Here is an 18531-nt window from a genome sequence, read left to right as displayed (position 1 = left end):
AATAAATGAAACTGAATGGAAAAAAAAAAGAAATTGGTGTTTTGTCAAATAATATTGAATTTATTTAATGTTAAGTGATTTGGTATAGTTTTCATTATATAATTTAAATGTAAAAAGTTAACCTTATAAATGTTTTTTTTTTAAATCTACAAAATATAAATATTGTTTACATTTTGTTTTAAAAGTTAAATATAAAATATATATATATATATATATATATATATATATATATATATATATATATATATATATATATACACAAAAAAATAAACCAAAAAAAGTTGTTTACAATTAAAAATGTATTTAAATTTATAGAATTTATTTTAAATGTATATTCATTTTAAAAATATACAAGTAGATTTAGCAATGAATCATGATTCTCAATCTGCAAGAATTCTAAGTTTCTATTTAATTATTGAGGATATTGTTTTATTCAGATGCATACTGTATAAATGCACTTGTGCAAGATGCAACTAATTTCACAATCAAATGAAACCTTGTCTGGCACAAAACATAAACACCTTGATTGCTAAGAGAATGGTTTTCAAATTTTAAATGAATTGACGTCTACAGATTCCCAGCTAGTAAATTTAACTTCCCAGAACCTTCTGAGAACAGTTTGTAGTTCCCAAATATTCTAGCGTTCTCTGCCAGAAAAAAACTAATTGCATAAATAGAATGTTCTCTTTAGGTGTGGAGAATATTCCAATATCATTTTTATTTGGCTTCCAAAAGAATAATTATATGGCAATGTTAGATTACCCTAACATTGCCATATAATTATTCTTTTGGAAGCCAAATAAAAATGATATTGGATATGTTTTCAGCATACAATTGGAACAATTAGATATTGTTCTCTGTTTTCTGACTATTGCTTGATCTTTTGAGTGTAGATGTGCTGGTGAACGGTTGCTTCATCTTTCAAACCCTGTCAAAGACTTCTGGATCGATTTGACCAGCTAACAAATGTTGGTTCCCAGAATGTTCAGCCAACGTTAGCTTCTGGTTCCCAGAACAGACATCCAATAAACTTTGTTTACATTAATGTAACATTGTAGAAAGGTTTAGATATTGGTTTTCCACAAGGTAATATTTGTGCTAGCCGACTTTTTTGTTCATCCATTACATGGGTTTAATTTTATGTAGATGTAGACGTTTCTTCATCCTTAAAAACCCCCAAGTCCGAGAGTTCTGGATCGATTTGACCTCCAGATGAAGCCCGAGGGCGTCGACGCGCGTCACGAAACGTCCCACGCCGCGGGAGCCGGTGACGCAGAAGACTGGCGAGATTGTGAGGAGAGGGGGAACGAGATGCTGTGAAAGATGCGGATTACCTCACATCTCACATGTCTGACTGGATGATTCGCTCCATTGTTGCCCGAACAATGACGGCCGCGCGTAGTGGGCTTAAAACCGCTCGAATCGCGCGCATAGAGCGCAATCTTCGCGGGAGACAGGAACCAACCGTCAGAGAGGTAATATTAAGACCGATATTATGTTATAAACTTGATTCGAACCTTTTGACGCGCTTTTATCTACTTTATTAGGTGTTTTGAAAGTAAAGTCCGTGGCTCTCTGAGGGAAGTCTTGGAATGATTTGACCGTTACACGCTTGTTTTTGAATCCTTGATTGGCGGGAACAAAAGCGCGGTTTGTTCTCAGTGTCCATTTGCGATGCGTTTAGAGCACGTGTTGTGAGTTTAATCGTGAAAGGCTCTCTTATTTGTCTCTGAATGAGTAATTTGTGGGCGCTGTGTGTGTGTGTGTATGTTTGGCAGCGTTCAGCTGGAGTTTGAAATGTGCTGATCCAGTTTGTGCTGCGCAAACGCTTCGCATTCCGAACGCTTTTATGATGAACGGATGAAGTTTGATTGATTCGAGCCAAATGCTGATCGCACAGAACGGCTTTTGTTTATAAACGGGTCGATGGAGGCTGAGGGGAACCGCTGGAGGACCACAGCCGAGAGGTTTGTTTGTAAAAAGTTAGTGAAATTACGAAAGACCATTGAGTTTTACATCAGAATTAACATAGTTTTTTTAATATGCAGCATCATATATAGCTATCCAAAAGTTCCTTCAATAATATTGAGATTTTTCATCTTTGGCCATTTAATATGGCATTAATAAAGTGTTTATTAGAAGCTAAATAACAGGCAGATTTCAATGCTATTGTGGAATATAACAATAAAATCAAAATGCTTTCAAACATATTATAATGATTTAAATGACAAAAATTTATAATTATAACTACAAATATTTATTTATAAATAGTTTAAACTAATAAAGAGTTTAAAGATGTATAAAACCATTAATGACACCTCTTATATATTTTGAAAATATACATATTTCTAAATGTTGTATATGTATTATATAAATTAAACAATTGGATTTAATCCATTCTATAATTTATTATTATTAGTAGTAATAGTAATATTTACATGTCGTAGGCTATATTTAGTATAGAATTACACTCATACTTTTAATCTGTCTTATTATTAATATTGTTTTTATGTTGTATATTTATTATAAAAATTAAACAATTGGATGTAATCCATCCTATAATTTAGTACTAGTAGTATTAGTAATATTTACATGTCTTAAGTTATATTTATTATAAAATTACACTCATACTTTTAACTGGTCTTATAATTTATTATTAATATTGTTTATATGTTGTATAATTGTTATAAAAATAAATGTATAAATAGCAAATAAATGTATTCTTTTATTCATTGTTTATATGTTGTACTTTATAACATATACATTTAACGGATCATATAATGTATTATTATTACTATATATGTTTATGTATTAATGTTATTTATTTGTTATAAAGTTACACAAACATTTAATTTATTGAATAGTTTATTAGTATTATTATTGTAGTTGTTGTTTTATTTACTAATATATCCATTAAAATATATTTCCTATTTGTAATAGTAAAAAATTATTTTTTTTACCAAAATTTTTGCATATTGTATGTTTTAAAGTTTTTATCCTGAGGAAAAAATGAAAGCTGTATCGGGTTCGGTGTAAAATGTTAAAATGTACTGTTACCAAAAATATGGTGTTTGTATGCACAAAACTTTCTTGGTTGTGGTTGTCATGGAATGGCTGTGGGGTTTCTAAAGCGTTCTGATTGGCTGTTGGCACGTTGCCATGCGGTTGCAGTGTGTTTGTACTCATTCGTGTCTGGCACTCAAATTTAAAGCCACTTCTTCAGCACTAGTGTGTTCAGTACAGTTTTATGCTCTTAGTTATCAGTTGTTGTTTCATTAGCGGTGAACATGTGTGTGTGCAGGAGGGCATTCTGATCCTCTGATTGATGGTGTTCACTCTGGTGGGAGGGGCCTCTCTGTGTGGGGCGGCAGCCCTCGTGCTCCTCGTCATCTCCACGGCTACTGACTATTGGATGCAGTATCGATACTCGGGGAACGCAGCCAATCAGGGCCTCTGGAGGTTCTGCATCAATCGCAAGTGCCACGCCCACACGCTGACCGTGGGTGAGTGCGGTTAAACCATGGTAGATAGAGCGGGGGAACTATGATGTCACTCTGATCGACTGTTAGCATCGCACTGGTTCCCTCAACAAAAAGCCAATAGGAGTTGGAATATCACAAAAAAAAACAAGCCCCAAAATAATCTTCGCAAAATATTATAACTTTTATGAAGCCTAAATAAAAGCGCCACAACTTAAAATTTAAACTTAGGTTATAAGCGAACTACAGCACCACAGTCGCTCGCCTTCAACGTAACCATCACCACAACTATTCAAACTTATTTTAACGTGTTCAGTGAAAATGATTTACTCTGAACGAATTTTAACCCGCACTACACAAACCTTTTCATGATGATGTTTAATGTCTCTGACAGTGCCTGTAGTCCTATTTAGCAACTTGTTAGCTACCATCTTTTCTTAAGAAACATACGTTTTTTTTTTTTTTTTCAAGAAACGTAAATGTAAAAAAAATCACAAGTTAGGTGTAACTTTTAAGGATTTTACCAAACTCTCATTTCATTCAAAAAAAAAAAACAATTGACTCTGGGACCATGAAACCAGAAATGCTAAAATGATAACTCGCTTCTGAGTTTTCAACTTCGAAGTGACATCATAGAGAGACTCTATGGGAAAATGTACAAATATGGCATGTTTTTAATTATAGAAAAACTTATTTTTATTCATGTTTAGCCATGTGGGTAGGTCAAAATTCCAGAATATACTAATTATAAATAATAAAAAATAATAATAATTTCATGTTCTATGACGATGGTATTTATTATTTTAGATTTTTAGTAAACATTTGTTTTTGTGTGTGTATATAGGTTATATATATATATATATATATATATATGTGTGTGTGTGCGTGTTTTATTTCATTTCACATTTTAACAAAACGTAATAATCTTGTAATGCTAATTACATTTAATATTTTGTTAAATATTTGTAATATTTTGTAATTTGTATATTTTTGTAATTATTAAAAATAGAAAATGTTTTTCATGTTCTCCATCTGGTAATATTTGAAGAGTGTTGTATTTTTTTATTATTTCTTTAATTTTTGGCCACTGTTATTGGAAGACTATTTTATTCATCAGCATTTTATATATATTTATATATATTTATACATTAATATATTTACTTATATTAAATTTCACTTCATGTTCTTTCACAGTACTAATATATATATATATATATATATATATATATATATATATATATATATATTACAGTTATAATCTTTTTTTTTTTTTCAGATCCCTATTATTTTTCCAAATCTCGTGTGTGTTTCTATGGTAGATGTCAGGAGCTGTAGTCAGTAATCTGCCTTAATCATGTTCATTGCTCCTCAAGGAAGCCCACAAAAGAGTGCATTAATTGTGTTTGCCCCACAGCCTTCTGGGACGCCACGCGGGCCTTCATGCTGCTGTCAGTGCTGGGCTGTTTCATTGGAGTGCTTTTGGGCATCACTGCGTCCAAACGGCCCCGGAGTCGACGGGTGCGGACCGGAGGAATCGCCCTGCTGCTGTCCGGTCAGAAACACACACACACACACACACACTTCAGCTTCTGTGAATTAGAAAGCACAGTACATGTAGGAGATTTCGAGCAGATTTCTGCTTGATAAACACTGATGTCTGTGCAGTGATGATCAGCTCAGCAGCGCGAGGTTCAGTGTGTGTTCACTGGTCTCTGCTCTGAAGCGCTCTGTGTTTCTGCAGGATTTCTGGCGCTCTTGGCTTTGGCGATCTACACCGGCATGACCGTTAACTTCTTCGGCAAACGCTACATCGACTGGAGATTCTCATGGTCCTATATCTTGGGTTGGCTTGGCATCATATTGGCTTTTGCAGCAGGTACATTTCATTATATAGCATGCTTTTTTTTTTTTAATAAAGGAATTAGGTTGAGAAAAAAATAGCTAAACATTTAAAAAATATGCATAAAACGAAGGGGTCTAAATAAAACTTGCTTGTTTTTTTGCATTCATCATAGTAATATTCAAAAAGGTTGATTCATGCTTTTTTCTTTATACAATAAATAAATACATAAATAAATGAAAAATAATTAAATTAATATGCATAAATATGGGGCTTTCTATAAAACTCAACAAAAACAAGAAAAAGCCGTTTTGAAAATCGTATAATCTTATTTAAAGAATTCTTAAACTTTTCCAAAATGAAAGAAAAAAAAATTGCCAAAAAGAAAATTGTAAAGATTTTTAAAGAAAGTTTTTTTTCTCGTTCTTTTTTTTTTTTTTTGCTTTTGTCATTTCAAAATCTTTACAAAAATATTGTAAATTAAAAAGGTTTTAACATTTTATTTAAAGACTTATTATTATAGAATTATTTTTTTATAATACAAAGTATTATTTTGACCAAAGGGAGTTTTGTAAAAAAAAAAAAAAAAAAAAAATATATATATATATATATATATATATATATATATAATATATAATTCTAAAATGTTGCGCAAAACATATATTGCAATTATATTTTTTACTATATATATATATATATATATATATATATATATATATATATATATAAAGATAGAAATCATAATAGTTCTTAGCAGTTGCTTGTTTTTGTTGTTCTGCATGTGTCATGGTAAATGTGTGCTTGTGTATGGTGTGTTTCAGGCGTCCTGCAGCTCTGTGCGTATCAGAGGAGCTCCTCTGAAGCAGCACCTGCGAGCGTCTCTGACAGCTGAAACTCAAACATCTCAACATGAAATAAATGGCTTTTGTTCTTTCTTTGGTAGATGATTTATTCCTAGCACAGGAGTTAGGAGTTATGATCCTGTCTGTCCAATAGATGGCGTTCAGATACAGTACTCCTTCAGATGAGACACAGACGCTGATCAGATTTCATTTCTCTAGCTGCCAACTCAACATGAAATACATACAGAAAAACAGACAGCACTAAAGCTTTAAAAAGCGCACACAAAAAGACCCTGAGTTATAGTTTGCCTTTTCAAGCATGTTCTATAAACATGTAAAAATAAAATCTAGGAATAATACAACACTATACAATTTTTGGCAGTAATTTTTAGCAAGTAATTTGTCTGGATGTACATTTAAAAAAAATTTTTTTTTGTTGTTGTTGTTTTTTACACATGTTTGTCAAACATTTAAAATATAAACTGCATACAGTTACACAATTGTGAAGGTAAAAATGTATGTTCATAAAAATATCCATATCTATATTGAATACCAGAGTCAAATATTACTGATGATTAGCACAATATATGTTGACATTTTATATTATTATTTTTATATTGAATGTATATAAACTAATGAAAAAATTATTTACTTAATGTTGATTATTTTAAAATAAAATTCTTTAAAAAAACATTTAATTAACACACACACACACATATATATACACTGAAGCATTCATGTAAAAAAAATACAAAAATATATTTTGTACAAAAATATGTATAGAAATAAAACGTGTTAATCTTTTATTGCTCCATAAACCATTTTCAGATTTGACAATAAAAGATATACACTACGAAGTTTAATACAAAATTTAAACACATTTTAATATTTAATAATACGTTTAATAATATGTTTCCCAGAAGTAATTGTGCGATTGTGTTATAATCACACTCATATTTACATACTTTGTTCCGAGCTGCACAGTTTCCACGATATTATTGTGGCAAAACAATAACTGATACAGTCAAGTGCAGTTCATGCTGGACACACATCGCGCCTTGAACAAAATTTCGCTGCAAAACTTTGTTTTCTGAAAACACTTAATCGTCGTATTTTTTTTTTTTTTTTTTCGGTTGGTCAACGCGATGGAAAGCGGCGCTGAACGAGCACGTGAACAGCCAAATGAGCGCGCAAACTACCAGCGCGCTGTTGCAACACAATATTTCCCGGGCTTTTAAAGGATACGGATACTTATTGGCCACATAGAGAACGACACATATAACGGTGACCGTGAAGCTGCTCACGTACATGTTGGCGTAATAAACCGACACGAGGACGTCACACAACTCTTTGTTGGTTTGGTCCCAGAGTCGCAATCTTTCCCAGATGTAGGACGTCATGAGAATCGCCATGTTGGTGATGTAGATGTCCATGTAGGTCCAGTCGATTCTGGGATGGAGGCAGAACGTCACTAAGACCTAAATGTTTCCCGGGACACTGAGGATGAAGGTGGGAATCAGTGCGGTGAGCGATTAAAAATTGATTAAAAAAATGGATGGAATGGGGTGGATTCTGGTAAAGTTGGCCATTGAAGTTTGATTGTACTGTGTTCAATGGGTTTGCCCTTTTAGAGCTTAACAATGGGTTCTTAAATAAAGGGGCACTATTTCTCCAAAGGATAATATAGTTTTGATTGATGCAATGTCACTGATGGGAGTGGACATGGTGTCATGGTGAAAGGTAAAAAAAAAAAACTTTGACATGAGGTTTTCATTTCTAAATGATAAGGTTGCTGACTAAATGAAAACAAATATAATTGGGACAGTTCCTGCTGTTTTTGTTTCCACCACTGGGTTTTAAAAAAGAGGAGGCACCCTAATTGCACTGGTCTTGGGATCCCTGCCAAATTGTTATTATTATTAGCTGTGCCTCCCCCAACCAGCCCCCACTGGTTTCCACAGTTAACAGAAGAAAATGCCAAGGACAATATGTTTAACATTTGTTAGTTTTCTTTTAAGGTGTTTTTGGCTGGATGTGTTAGATAAAGTGGGCCAGTGGGATTCAGGTAAAATGGGCTCACCTTTAAACTTCAGTTATTATACGCAAATTTGTTAAATAAATTGACATTTGCTGGTTATTTTATAGTTGACATGAAAAAGTAACTTTTTTTTTTAGAAAACAGGAGTCCATAGTCAGGAAATTCAGGTCAGAGATTGAGGAAAGGAAAAAGAATAGAAAGGAAGTTGAGCCATGAAGTTCAATCTGGAGTGAAGAAAAGGGAGGAGAAAAATGTAGACGCTGAATATAAAGCTCTAAAATATGGACACAATTAAAGGGATCATATGATGTTGCTATAAAGAACATTATTTGGTGTAATGAAACGTGTTTATGCGGTTTAAGGATAAACATTTTCCACAAAATGTATATAATTGTTTCTCCTCTATGCCTCGCCTCTCTGAAACATGTAGATTTTTACAAAGCACATCGTTCTGAAAGGAGGAACAGCCAGCGTCTTTAACGGCAGCGGATTCGACGAAGGAGCGAACAACCACATGTGGCGACACCGGGATGGACTCTGCTTCATCCATGGGGAAACCCAATCCAGCGATCTACAGCGCGAAGTTGATTTATTTCCCCCAGCGACCAACACGTATCAGCTCCAGGCATAACGAAGCAAATATTGGTCTCTTTAGAAAGGCCAAACAAAGTAGTTCCACTTTCACAAGGAAACAAACAGCTTCTCCAAGAAATGCTGCTGGCGGCAACAAAGAGCATAAAAATTACGCCGGATTTCTTTTTGTTAACATTTGGGCGGTGTTTTGCAAATATTCCCACATAGTGACATAGACATGTGGGGGCGTGATTAAACGAGGCGTTTTAGGGGGGCGTGGAATATCTCTTTGGATTTTAGACTTAAGTCTAGATTTTTTTTTTTTTTTTTTTTTTTTTTTTGACATATGGTTACATGGTTTCTGGGAAGTTGTGGCCTAATGGTTAGAGGGTTGGACTCCCAATCGAAAGGTTGTGAGTTCGAGTCTCGGGCCGGCAGGAATTGGGGGTGGGGGAGTGCATGAACAGTTCTCTCTCCATCTTCAATACCATGACTTAGGTGCCCTTGAGCAAGGCACTGAACCCCCAACTGCTCCCCGGGCGCCGCAGCATAAATGGCTGCCCACTGCTCCAGGTGTGTGTGTGTGTGTGTGTGTGTGTGTGTCCACTTTGGATGGGTTAAATGCAGAGCACAAATTCTGAGTATGGGTCACCATACTTGGCTGAATGTCACTTTCACTTTTTCACTTTTTTTTCACTCTTATTAATTTTTTTAGACTGTGTTTTTGATTGTGTTATGGTGACATTTTTTATATTGTACAGTTCTTTTATAAATATTCTGAATTATGAATATTCTGACATTTAGATTTAAAGGTGGGATAAGCGATTTCTGGTAGCCAATGTTGACTTTGTTGAACAAACATGCCTCTACCCCAAAACGGTCTCGCCCCTATTTTAATAGCTCCACTCCACACAGATAAGCAACCCAGGCAACGATTAGTTCTGTGAAACAAAGCAAAACCAATGTTATCTCGTGTCTACACTGGATGCGAGTGGCACAGTGCAACAAAACATTATACATTTTTTTTTTTTTGCAAACAGCAGGCACAACAAATCTCCACAATCTTACACGGGTCCTACTTCTTGCTGTGCACTAAACATTTTTATCTCCACATGTGAAAGTGACGTGACACTTAGCCAAGTATGGTGACCCATACTCAGAATTTGTGCTCTGCATTTAACCCAATCCAAAGTGTGCGCGCGCGCGCACACACACACACACACACACACACACACACACACACACACACACACACACACACACACACACACACACAAAATTCCTGCCGGCCCAGGACTTGAACTCACAACCTTTCGATTGGGAGTCCAACTCTCTAACCATTAGGCCACGACTTGGCCGTCATTACACGGCCCTTACTGATGATTTGCTACTAGTTTGTTTTACTAGGTGGCCGAACCACCCAGACAGCAAGCAGTTTCGGCCCAGGTCTGGCCCACATCTGGCCCACATGCATTTCATGCGGGCCAGATGTGGGCCAGATCTGGGCCAACACTATGTTGCTGTCTGGGCAGCTTTCTAATTAGTTTTTGAAAAATCGCTTACCCCTAATCCAATTTAATATCAACCCATCTTTTAGCGGTTTGGGATTCCACACATTAATCGAGATGAGGATTTACACATGGCTTATTTTACTCATAACCTGCGGGTGATATATTTTTTAAATTGTTAAATATCTTTGTCTGTGTAATATGTGTAAATAAATCGTGAATTTTTAATTTAGATGCAATAAAAAAACAAAAAGGGGAAGAAAAGATAAATAAGGGATGGCCCACTCTATCTGAAAGGTATACACGATCTCAGAATGTTTATTGGTATCAAATAATGATCAAGTCTTGCAAATCTTGCAAATAAGACTTAATATGAACTGCATTCAAACCGAAATGTTAGTGCTGGACCTTAAAGTTAACAAAAGTAAAAAAGAAGAAGAAAAAGAACATTTAGATATCAATAGAGTAAGGTAACCTTATAATTTATTTAGTATAAGTGATATAGCGCGCATGCGCCGTGAGCACATCAAAACGGATGACAGAGCAAGAAAGGTTGTTTCACTGACATTTAACATCAATCATCTGCTCAGAGACCGCATCCTGTTGTTCTTCTGAAGCTCATTTAGCACATGTATCTTTTCCTGAGGAATGAGTGCAAGCTGCTGAAGCGCGCGCCCGACAACACTCACATTTGTTGTGGCCTTGCAGAGATACTGCTGTTCCGTGTCTTAATACGTTTATAATAAATACTTTTTTTGAACTCATTAAAATGCTAAAAACCACTAGATAAAAATGTGCCTTATATGCGCCATACACTGCATACCCCGCCCGTTTTTGTGCCACTAACACACACACACACACACACACACACACACACACACACACAATCAATGGTGGAATAAATCTTATAACAGATAAACATCGTATCCTTCACAAATAAAGTTCTTACTTAGTTTATACATACATGCAATGCATTAAACACAAATATAATGCATAAACGGAGCTTTAGAGCAGATAAATTTTCTCTGTGAGTCTTTGATATCATCAAACGAAGCTGTTTGTTCGAACAGTTCGTTCAAATGAACCGATTCGATCGAGCGCAGGCGCGTTCCCGCGGCTTCTTGCGTGTTCTGTTTTTGTGCTTACTGCCATTTTCACCTAATCAGTTCAATTCAGTTCTGTTGATTTAGAAGAAACAAAGGCATTTATGTTTCATGTGAGCAGCCGGGGACTGTTGTTCTCTTTGATGCATTTTCCTAGATCTGCTTCCATTGTGTCATAGTACATTAGAATAATAGTCAATAAAACCGAAAATTATAGGTAATGTTTGTGTTAGAAGGTCATTATTTAAAATAAATAAAAAGAAAGAAGTAGAAAGAATAGGCAAATAACAGAAAATGCTAGTGTTAAAGGTTCTTTCTCTTTTTAAATAAAACAAGCAATCAGAAAAGAAATATAATGCGTTAAAAAGCAGATAAATTTGACTCATCTTTAGAATATGGACATGAACCGACAATTCGTAAAGCATAGGCCTATCTTTAGTAGCTAATAAATCCAGCACAATATGTACAAATTGACCATGGTTTATTTAAACATTCTTAAAAGTGTGTTCAGTAGCTTTTATTTGCCTTAAACAGGTGAAGACAAAAAATATTAAGACATCAATTAATTTAACATTGTGTAGAGCACCATTAAAATTTATTGTATTGTGGAAACATTTTAGTTTTAAACAGCAACAGGCAGAAAAAGAAAACATGAACAGGTCCCTGTATAATATTGGTGTTGCACCAAATAGTGTTCACAAAGATAAACTATACACTATGAAAGAGTCAAGATTTAAACCATTTTCAAATACATGGGACAAATTATACAAAGATGGGGCTATCATTAATAACAGCAGCTACAGACTTATAGTAATAGTCAAGAGAAATGACACCATTTTCCTACACAACATTAATTAGCATTTGAAAATAAAGAACAAAGATTCATGCACTCATGTCTGACATTTCAATGTTAAACTAAGAGAACTATACGGTCTAAAGTAAGAGCAGGTTTCCAGCTGTTTGTGTTTACTATCTCTTGACATGTGCCAGTTTGAGGAAACTACTCTTTTTTTTTTTTTGCTTCATGCTCAGTCCAAGTTCTATGTTTGAGATTCATTTAAAAAAGTTGTTCGTACACGAGTCTTGGAAGAATAGGTTCCCTTCATCTGAACCTTTTGACTCTCGTTCAGGATTTCTTCACAGGAAGACTGCAAGAAATTACAAGAAATGACGTGAATGAATGTGAAGTACAGAGTAACGAGCAGAACAGGTTGAGATTGAATTATCAAGTTCAAATATTGCTTGTAAAATGCTCAACTTTAATTTCCAGTGTTCTCCAATAGCATCGGTTACGTGATCTTGTCAACAATGTTTTATGATATACTCTGAGATAGTTCACCCAAAAATGCTCCCAAAGGAAGTTCTCAGATTCCATCAGAAATATCTTCATTTGTGTTCTGAAGATGAACGAAGGTCTTATGGGATTGAAATGACCTGAGAACATTGATGACAGAATTTTCTTTTTTCGAGTGAACTAAGCCTTCGATTATTTTCAACTAAACAGCAACACAACAAAATGCTAACATCTGTTTCTTATATTAGTATGAATTCCAGCGTATGTGTCATTCCCCGGATGTTTTGTTTAATATAAAACAAAGAGCATTTGTAGCTCGGCCACAATGGGGGAGGAAATGTTAACTTCTTGAATGACGGCAATCGGGAATCACCAATAACAAAACACAAAGAAGAACACATTGTAAATTCAGAAAACCCTTCCAAGCATTGATTAAATCTTGAGTGATTGACTGAAAACTAACAAAGTCAACTGAATAAACGTCTCAATTACTAATTTTTTGGCAGTGTTGAACATCCCCAATGGTAAATAAATATGAAAGCAATGGGTAGCATTTCTTTTTTTTACCTTTATTTAACCAAGAAGAGACTCATTGGGATTAAAAAGCTCTTTTTTCAAGAGTGTCCCGGCCAAAATAGGCAGCAGTACAACCTTACATGGATACAGACACAAATACACGAAACTAATAGCCAATAAAACATCTCTTTAATAACAAATCCTTTAACGTCAACCAAAATCCATAACACATCAGGCCAAACATCTACAGCCAGATGTAGCTGCCTCCAAGTCAGTGAACATCCTGTTAAAAGCGACCAATGAGATCAGCTTATTACGTTTTATAGTTTTCTGTAACTTGTTCCAGGAAGCAGCATACTTAAACTGTTTTTTTTCCCAGCTCATTTCTAATCTTTGGAACAAATGGAAGGAACATATCCTGGGAACGGAGATTGTAAGTCATGATATTAGTTACAGTGATGTAGGTCATAAGGTAAAGGATGGAAGAAGACCTAAAATGGTCTTGTATGTGAAGATATACCAGAGTTGAATCTCAAAATGTTTATATCTTGCAAATAACATTTCATATAAACTGCATTCAAATTGAAAATGTTAGTGCAGGACCTTAAAGTTAACAAAACTAAGGTAACCTTATAATTTACGTTTTACCATACGTGTGTCCAAAATTTAGTACAAAAATGAAAATTCCTTTATATAATATACATTTGCCATTTTCTAAACTAGTTTTAATTTGCAAATTAAAAACATTTTAACACTTCATAAGTTGCAAAAAAATTAAAAATTTGGTACAGAAAACATTGCCATTTTACATATTACAATTCTAAATTAAATTTGCTACCCATATGCTTTCATAAATAAAAACTGTTAATAAATAAAACAGAATACAAACCAGTAACCTTTCAGAATTAACTTATCGTGAATGCGTGTGTGTTTAACATAAACAAGCCAATACAATTTCTAAACCTACCTCGTTTGGCAGAAAAGGTGTGTTATCTTGAAGAAATCTGCGCAATGTCAGATTTTCACCTAGTCGTATCTTTTTTCAATAAAATAAAAAAAGTTGTAATGGTGTCTTCTTTTCTCGACAATTACTCTGCCAGCTCCAGTTGTACCGCACTTATGATTTAACGTTTTCACAGCTGCTTAACATCACCTCAGTAACGTTAATATACCGGATTCTTTACGACACGCTCAGTAACAAATTAATAAACTTTTATTTATAAAACTGAATGTGAACATTGTAACACGTATCTCGAGTAACGTTAAGATGTGACGATATGCTGAAAATGTTGAATGCGACGGCTCCGACATTTATTTGTGAAACAAGCCAAGCAGCAACTAAGTTAACGTTACAGTTTGTTAAATTTAACAAAACATTTATTTTTATTTTTTTAACGGAAGTGTAAGAATGGTTAACCTGAAATCCGACTTTAAAATGAAATTTTGAACAAGACTATCTGTGAACAATGGCGCCTACTTAAGCACTGGTTTCGTGCTGATTGTCGACTGAGCTTCTTGTCCCCACAATGCAAAGTGTAATTATAAAATTATGGCAAAACACTTGTAAAAATGAAAATAGGTAAAATTCCTTAAAATTATTACGGTATATCATACTGTATTTTTACAGACTTTTTTTTTTTACAGCGTAGAATGCAAAATGTTTCAATACAAGCATTTTTGTCAAATGTAATTTATTCAATATTTTAAACCTTTAACCATCTTGGGAAAATCAACCCATGGCAACAGTTTAAATGAAGCCAAATTCTGAGGAAAAAACGCATTGACAAATATCTGATCTCGTAAAATGTGCTCCCTTTACACAGAGTGCTTGTGATCGCGAATCGAAAGTGAAAGTAAACGGCACCAACGCTCCATATAAAATATTTAAATTCACAGCATACTGAGAGTCTCCCTGATGCGCCAAAATTATATTCAATGTTAGAATGTTTGAAGGAGTGGACACGAAAATCATGAGAGCAAAACACGTCACAGGACAAAAAAAGAGGACGTGTATGGGCACCCCATTTCAGTGAGTTAGGTGATTCGCTTAAACGATTCACTTTGATTCACCTTAAATTCCTCAATATAAAATGATCTGTGAATTGCCGCTTGGGGAATGCATAACTGTAAATGAAGCATTCACATTGAATCTTTTTAATGGAAATTTATTTGTAGCAATTTGCTGTTGCGCATTGGATTGCATAGCAAACACAGTGGCCGATCTTTTCCACCAAACCAATAAACAATCGTTTGTGAATCAAATGAACGTTCGAAATCTGCGAGTGTGTTCGTTTTAAGTGATTCATTTTATTGGAACCGCGCTCTACACAAAGTGCCTGTTGTATACTTAATAAAACACGATTCTTATAAATATGTTTTCAATGTTTTTGAGTTATGAAAAGTAGGTTTTTGTTGTATTAGGTCTAAAATATTTCAGCAATGTGCTCCAGTGAAATTCAAGGCGAACATCAATGCCTGTTGGAAAACAGCTTTGTTTTGGAAAACAGTAGTTAATCATTAGCAGGACCAGCCACCATGTCCACGAAAACAAAGCCTACAAGGAGATCACAAGAGGACCAATGAACTCAAGACATCAGAGTAGAAATATAAACATTTATTACTAGTCTGCTTATTGTACAGATTATAGTACAATCATAGTTAGCATTGTGGGGTTTTTTTTAATAATGCAAAAGCCTTGTTTAATACTGTAATTTTTTTTTGAGAACAGAGTGTATACAAAGTTCAAAAAGCAACCACATAATAAAAAAAAAAGTAAAAAAAAAGTTTATTTAGGAGTGCTAACTGCATCCGAAACCGTGTTGTTATCACATTCACCTTCTGTCTTGTCAGTGTCTTTCATGCAGCACATATTCCACGATGTTTTGGTTGCAAAAAAATAGCAAAAGCAGTCCAAACCGCAGTTCATATTGGAGAGGAAAATAGCAATGTGCAGGAAGTTGTGCGCGACCAGTTTATAGTGACAGCTGTCATTATCTACTAAGTTTTCATACTTGTTTTGCACAATGTATTTAACGATGTAACCCAAGTGGACGGGGAGAAAGCATACAACGAAAACAATTAAATTGGCCACGATGATAAACATGCACTGGATCTTCTCCGAACGCGTTCCGATGTCCAACTGTTTACTTAAAGTGCAAACGACTGTAATGGAGCAGAACATCATGATGAGGAACGGCACGAGGAACCCGACGATGATCAACAATAATACGAAAATCAGCGACAATGTGCTCTTGACCCTCTGGAAGCACATGGTCTTGTCGTTATCGGAGTCGGAAATGAAGTAAATCGGACTGATGGCGAGAATGATGAACCATATGAGCGCGCAAACCACCAGAGCTTTCTTGCAAGAGAAGATACTCCTGGCCTTCATTGGATACTTGATGGCCACGTACCGCACCACGCTTATGGCCGTGATCAGGAAGATACTCACATACATGTTGACGTAATAAACCCACAAAACAAAATTACACAGCCCCTTTAAATGCTCTTCCAATGTCCTGCTGTAGTAATGAATTTTAACGGGCATGGTCATCAACAGAGTACCGTCGGCGATGGCCATGTTGGTGATGTAGATGTTCATGTAGGTCCATTTTGCTCTGGGACGGCGGCAGAACATCACCAAGACGTAGATGTTCCCCAGGACCCCGAAGATGAAGGTGGGAATGGAAGTGGCTTTTTGTAGGTTTTCGACTATGGGGTAGATTTTGAGGGTGCAGTTGGACATCTTCATGAAATGGAAAAAGATGATGTGAAACCAAAATCACTGAGGAAAAACCAAAGACTAACACTGAATTTCTGATTTAAAGTCAGAATTGTGAGATATAAACTTACAATTGAGAGAAATTTCAGTATTGCGAGAAATAAAGTCAGAATAGTGAGATACAAACTCCCAATTCTGAGTTTATTCCTCACAACTGCAAGTTTATCTCGCAATTAAGATTTTCTCACACTTTTGACGTTCGCCCAACAATTGTTTGGTTATTTCTCACAACAATGATTTTTTTGCAAGTCTAACTCTCACAATTGCAAGTTAATATCTCGCAATTCTTTTTTTCTCACAACTGCGAGATGTAAAGTCCTATTTTGAGGAAATTAAAATAATATTATTTTACAATTGAGAGTTTATATCCCACAATTTTTGCCTATTTTGACTTTTTGTCCTCACAATTGCGAATTTATATCTTGAAACAAACTTTTTTTTTCTCACAATTGCATGCTCATATCTTGCAGTTCTGACTTTTTATTTTTGCAGATCAGATTTTTTTTCTCATATTTGCATGTGCATACCTTGCAATTCTGACTTTCTCACAATTACGAGTTTATATCTTGCAATTCTTTTTTTCCAAAAAGGAATTGCAAATGACTTTTTTTCATGCCATTGCGAATTGCAAGATATAAAGTTGTAAAGTCCAATTCTGATTCGAATAAAATACTATTTTTTAAGTTTATATTCTGCAATTCTGACTTCTCAGATTTGCACGTCTATTGTGCAAAAGTCAGAACCGTTAACTCAGTGTAAAAAAATAAATAAATAACAAATGTCAGAATGACGTGTGAAATGAAAAAGTCACTTTATTTTATATTTTTAATAGTTCACTAAAAAGTTCTTTGGTGAGCCAAAAATGCCATCACTTCAAAGCATCCTTTGTATTCCAAGTCTTTGAAAAGTCACGCATCTTTTTCTATGATGCTTTAGCTTGATTTGTTGGTAGAGCAAAGCCAGAGCATGCAGTTAAGTATCTCTTGATGAGGTTTAGAATTACATCAGCGCAAATAAATTATATCAATGTTCTATTTTTAAATTCACTTTTCATTTAACCTTCTCACTTAAACAGCCAACAACATAAGAATAAGCAATGCGAATCTCCAAAGACAGACAAAACTCTTACCTTTTCTCCAGCACTAGAACGGTCTCTTCGTGAAGAAATCTGGAGAACTCTGCTGATCTCGAGCACAGTAACCTTAAAGCTGTATTTACTCTACAGATGCCAAGTCCTAAATAACGGGTCATGCAGCGACTTGCTTTCCCAGACTCACTGAAGAGAGAAATATGACACGTTATTCAAGTTATTCCCTTAAGATGGCGATTAGATCAGCAGTGTGGGATTTTTCTGTCACGATGGGAATGAGACTCTCTCTCTTCGCGTGAACGCGCAGAGAACACGTGGTTACGTGTTCTTGGTTTCCTCCAGGTCTCTTCTATTTGTGCACACCTTGCTCGGATGCCTTAAAAACTTACCAGATTAACATGCAAATCAATTTTGAGAGTATGGAGACGTGAACGGATTTGACGGGCTCATAAAAACGAGAGGTGCTG

General features: G+C 34.9%; 2 protein-coding genes across 3 annotated transcripts; one reads left to right on the top strand and one right to left on the bottom strand.

The window, feature by feature from the left end:
* Positions 1 to 1287: 1287 nt before the first annotated feature.
* On the top strand, positions 1288 to 6255 carry LOC113081675 (lens fiber membrane intrinsic protein-like). 2 transcript variants are annotated; one of them, XM_026253699.1, is made up of 6 exons: positions 1433 to 1475; positions 1779 to 1967; positions 3302 to 3503; positions 4894 to 5031; positions 5221 to 5355; positions 6141 to 6255. In XM_026253699.1, exons 3-6 carry the CDS (start codon positions 3326 to 3328, stop codon positions 6209 to 6211), a joined length of 522 nt encoding a protein of 173 aa, XP_026109484.1. In that variant the 5' UTR covers positions 1433 to 1475; positions 1779 to 1967; positions 3302 to 3325; the 3' UTR covers positions 6212 to 6255. The 2 variants fall into 2 exon arrangements, with proteins under 2 accessions (XP_026109485.1, XP_026109484.1); XM_026253700.1 differs by lacking the exon at positions 1779 to 1967 and having other exon boundaries at positions 1288 to 1475.
* Positions 6256 to 15958: 9703 nt separating this feature from the next.
* LOC113081671 (G-protein coupled receptor 55-like) lies at positions 15959 to 18531 on the bottom strand. Its single transcript, XM_026253693.1, has 2 exons — positions 18104 to 18531; positions 15959 to 16938 (listed from the first exon to the last, which is right to left on the bottom strand). Exon 2 carries the CDS (start codon positions 16936 to 16938, stop codon positions 15979 to 15981), a length of 960 nt encoding a protein of 319 aa, XP_026109478.1. The 5' UTR covers positions 18104 to 18531; the 3' UTR covers positions 15959 to 15978.

The sequence above is a fragment of the Carassius auratus genome, unplaced genomic scaffold, assembly GCF_003368295.1.
Source record: "Carassius auratus strain Wakin unplaced genomic scaffold, ASM336829v1 scaf_tig00034894, whole genome shotgun sequence".
Classification (NCBI taxonomy): Eukaryota; Metazoa; Chordata; class Actinopteri; order Cypriniformes; family Cyprinidae; genus Carassius; species Carassius auratus.
The sequence above is the reverse complement of the archived record's forward strand: the minus strand, read 5'-3'. Positions and strand labels throughout refer to the sequence as shown.

What these genes read in the sequence shown, in the direction of transcription:
- LOC113081671 (XM_026253693.1), bottom strand. Translation starts at nt 16,938, where the DNA reads ATGTCCAACTGCACCCTCAAAATCTACCCCATAGTCGAAAACCTACAA.
- LOC113081675 (XM_026253700.1), top strand. Translation starts at nt 3,326, where the DNA reads ATGGTGTTCACTCTGGTGGGAGGGGCCTCTCTGTGTGGGGCGGCAGCC. An exon ending in AATCGCCCTGCTGCTGTCCG is followed by an intron (nt 5,032 to 5,220) that starts GTCAGAAACACA and finishes GTGTTTCTGCAG; the next exon opens with GATTTCTGGCGCTCTTGGCT. An exon ending in CATATTGGCTTTTGCAGCAG is followed by an intron (nt 5,356 to 6,140) that starts GTACATTTCATT and finishes GGTGTGTTTCAG; the next exon opens with GCGTCCTGCAGCTCTGTGCG.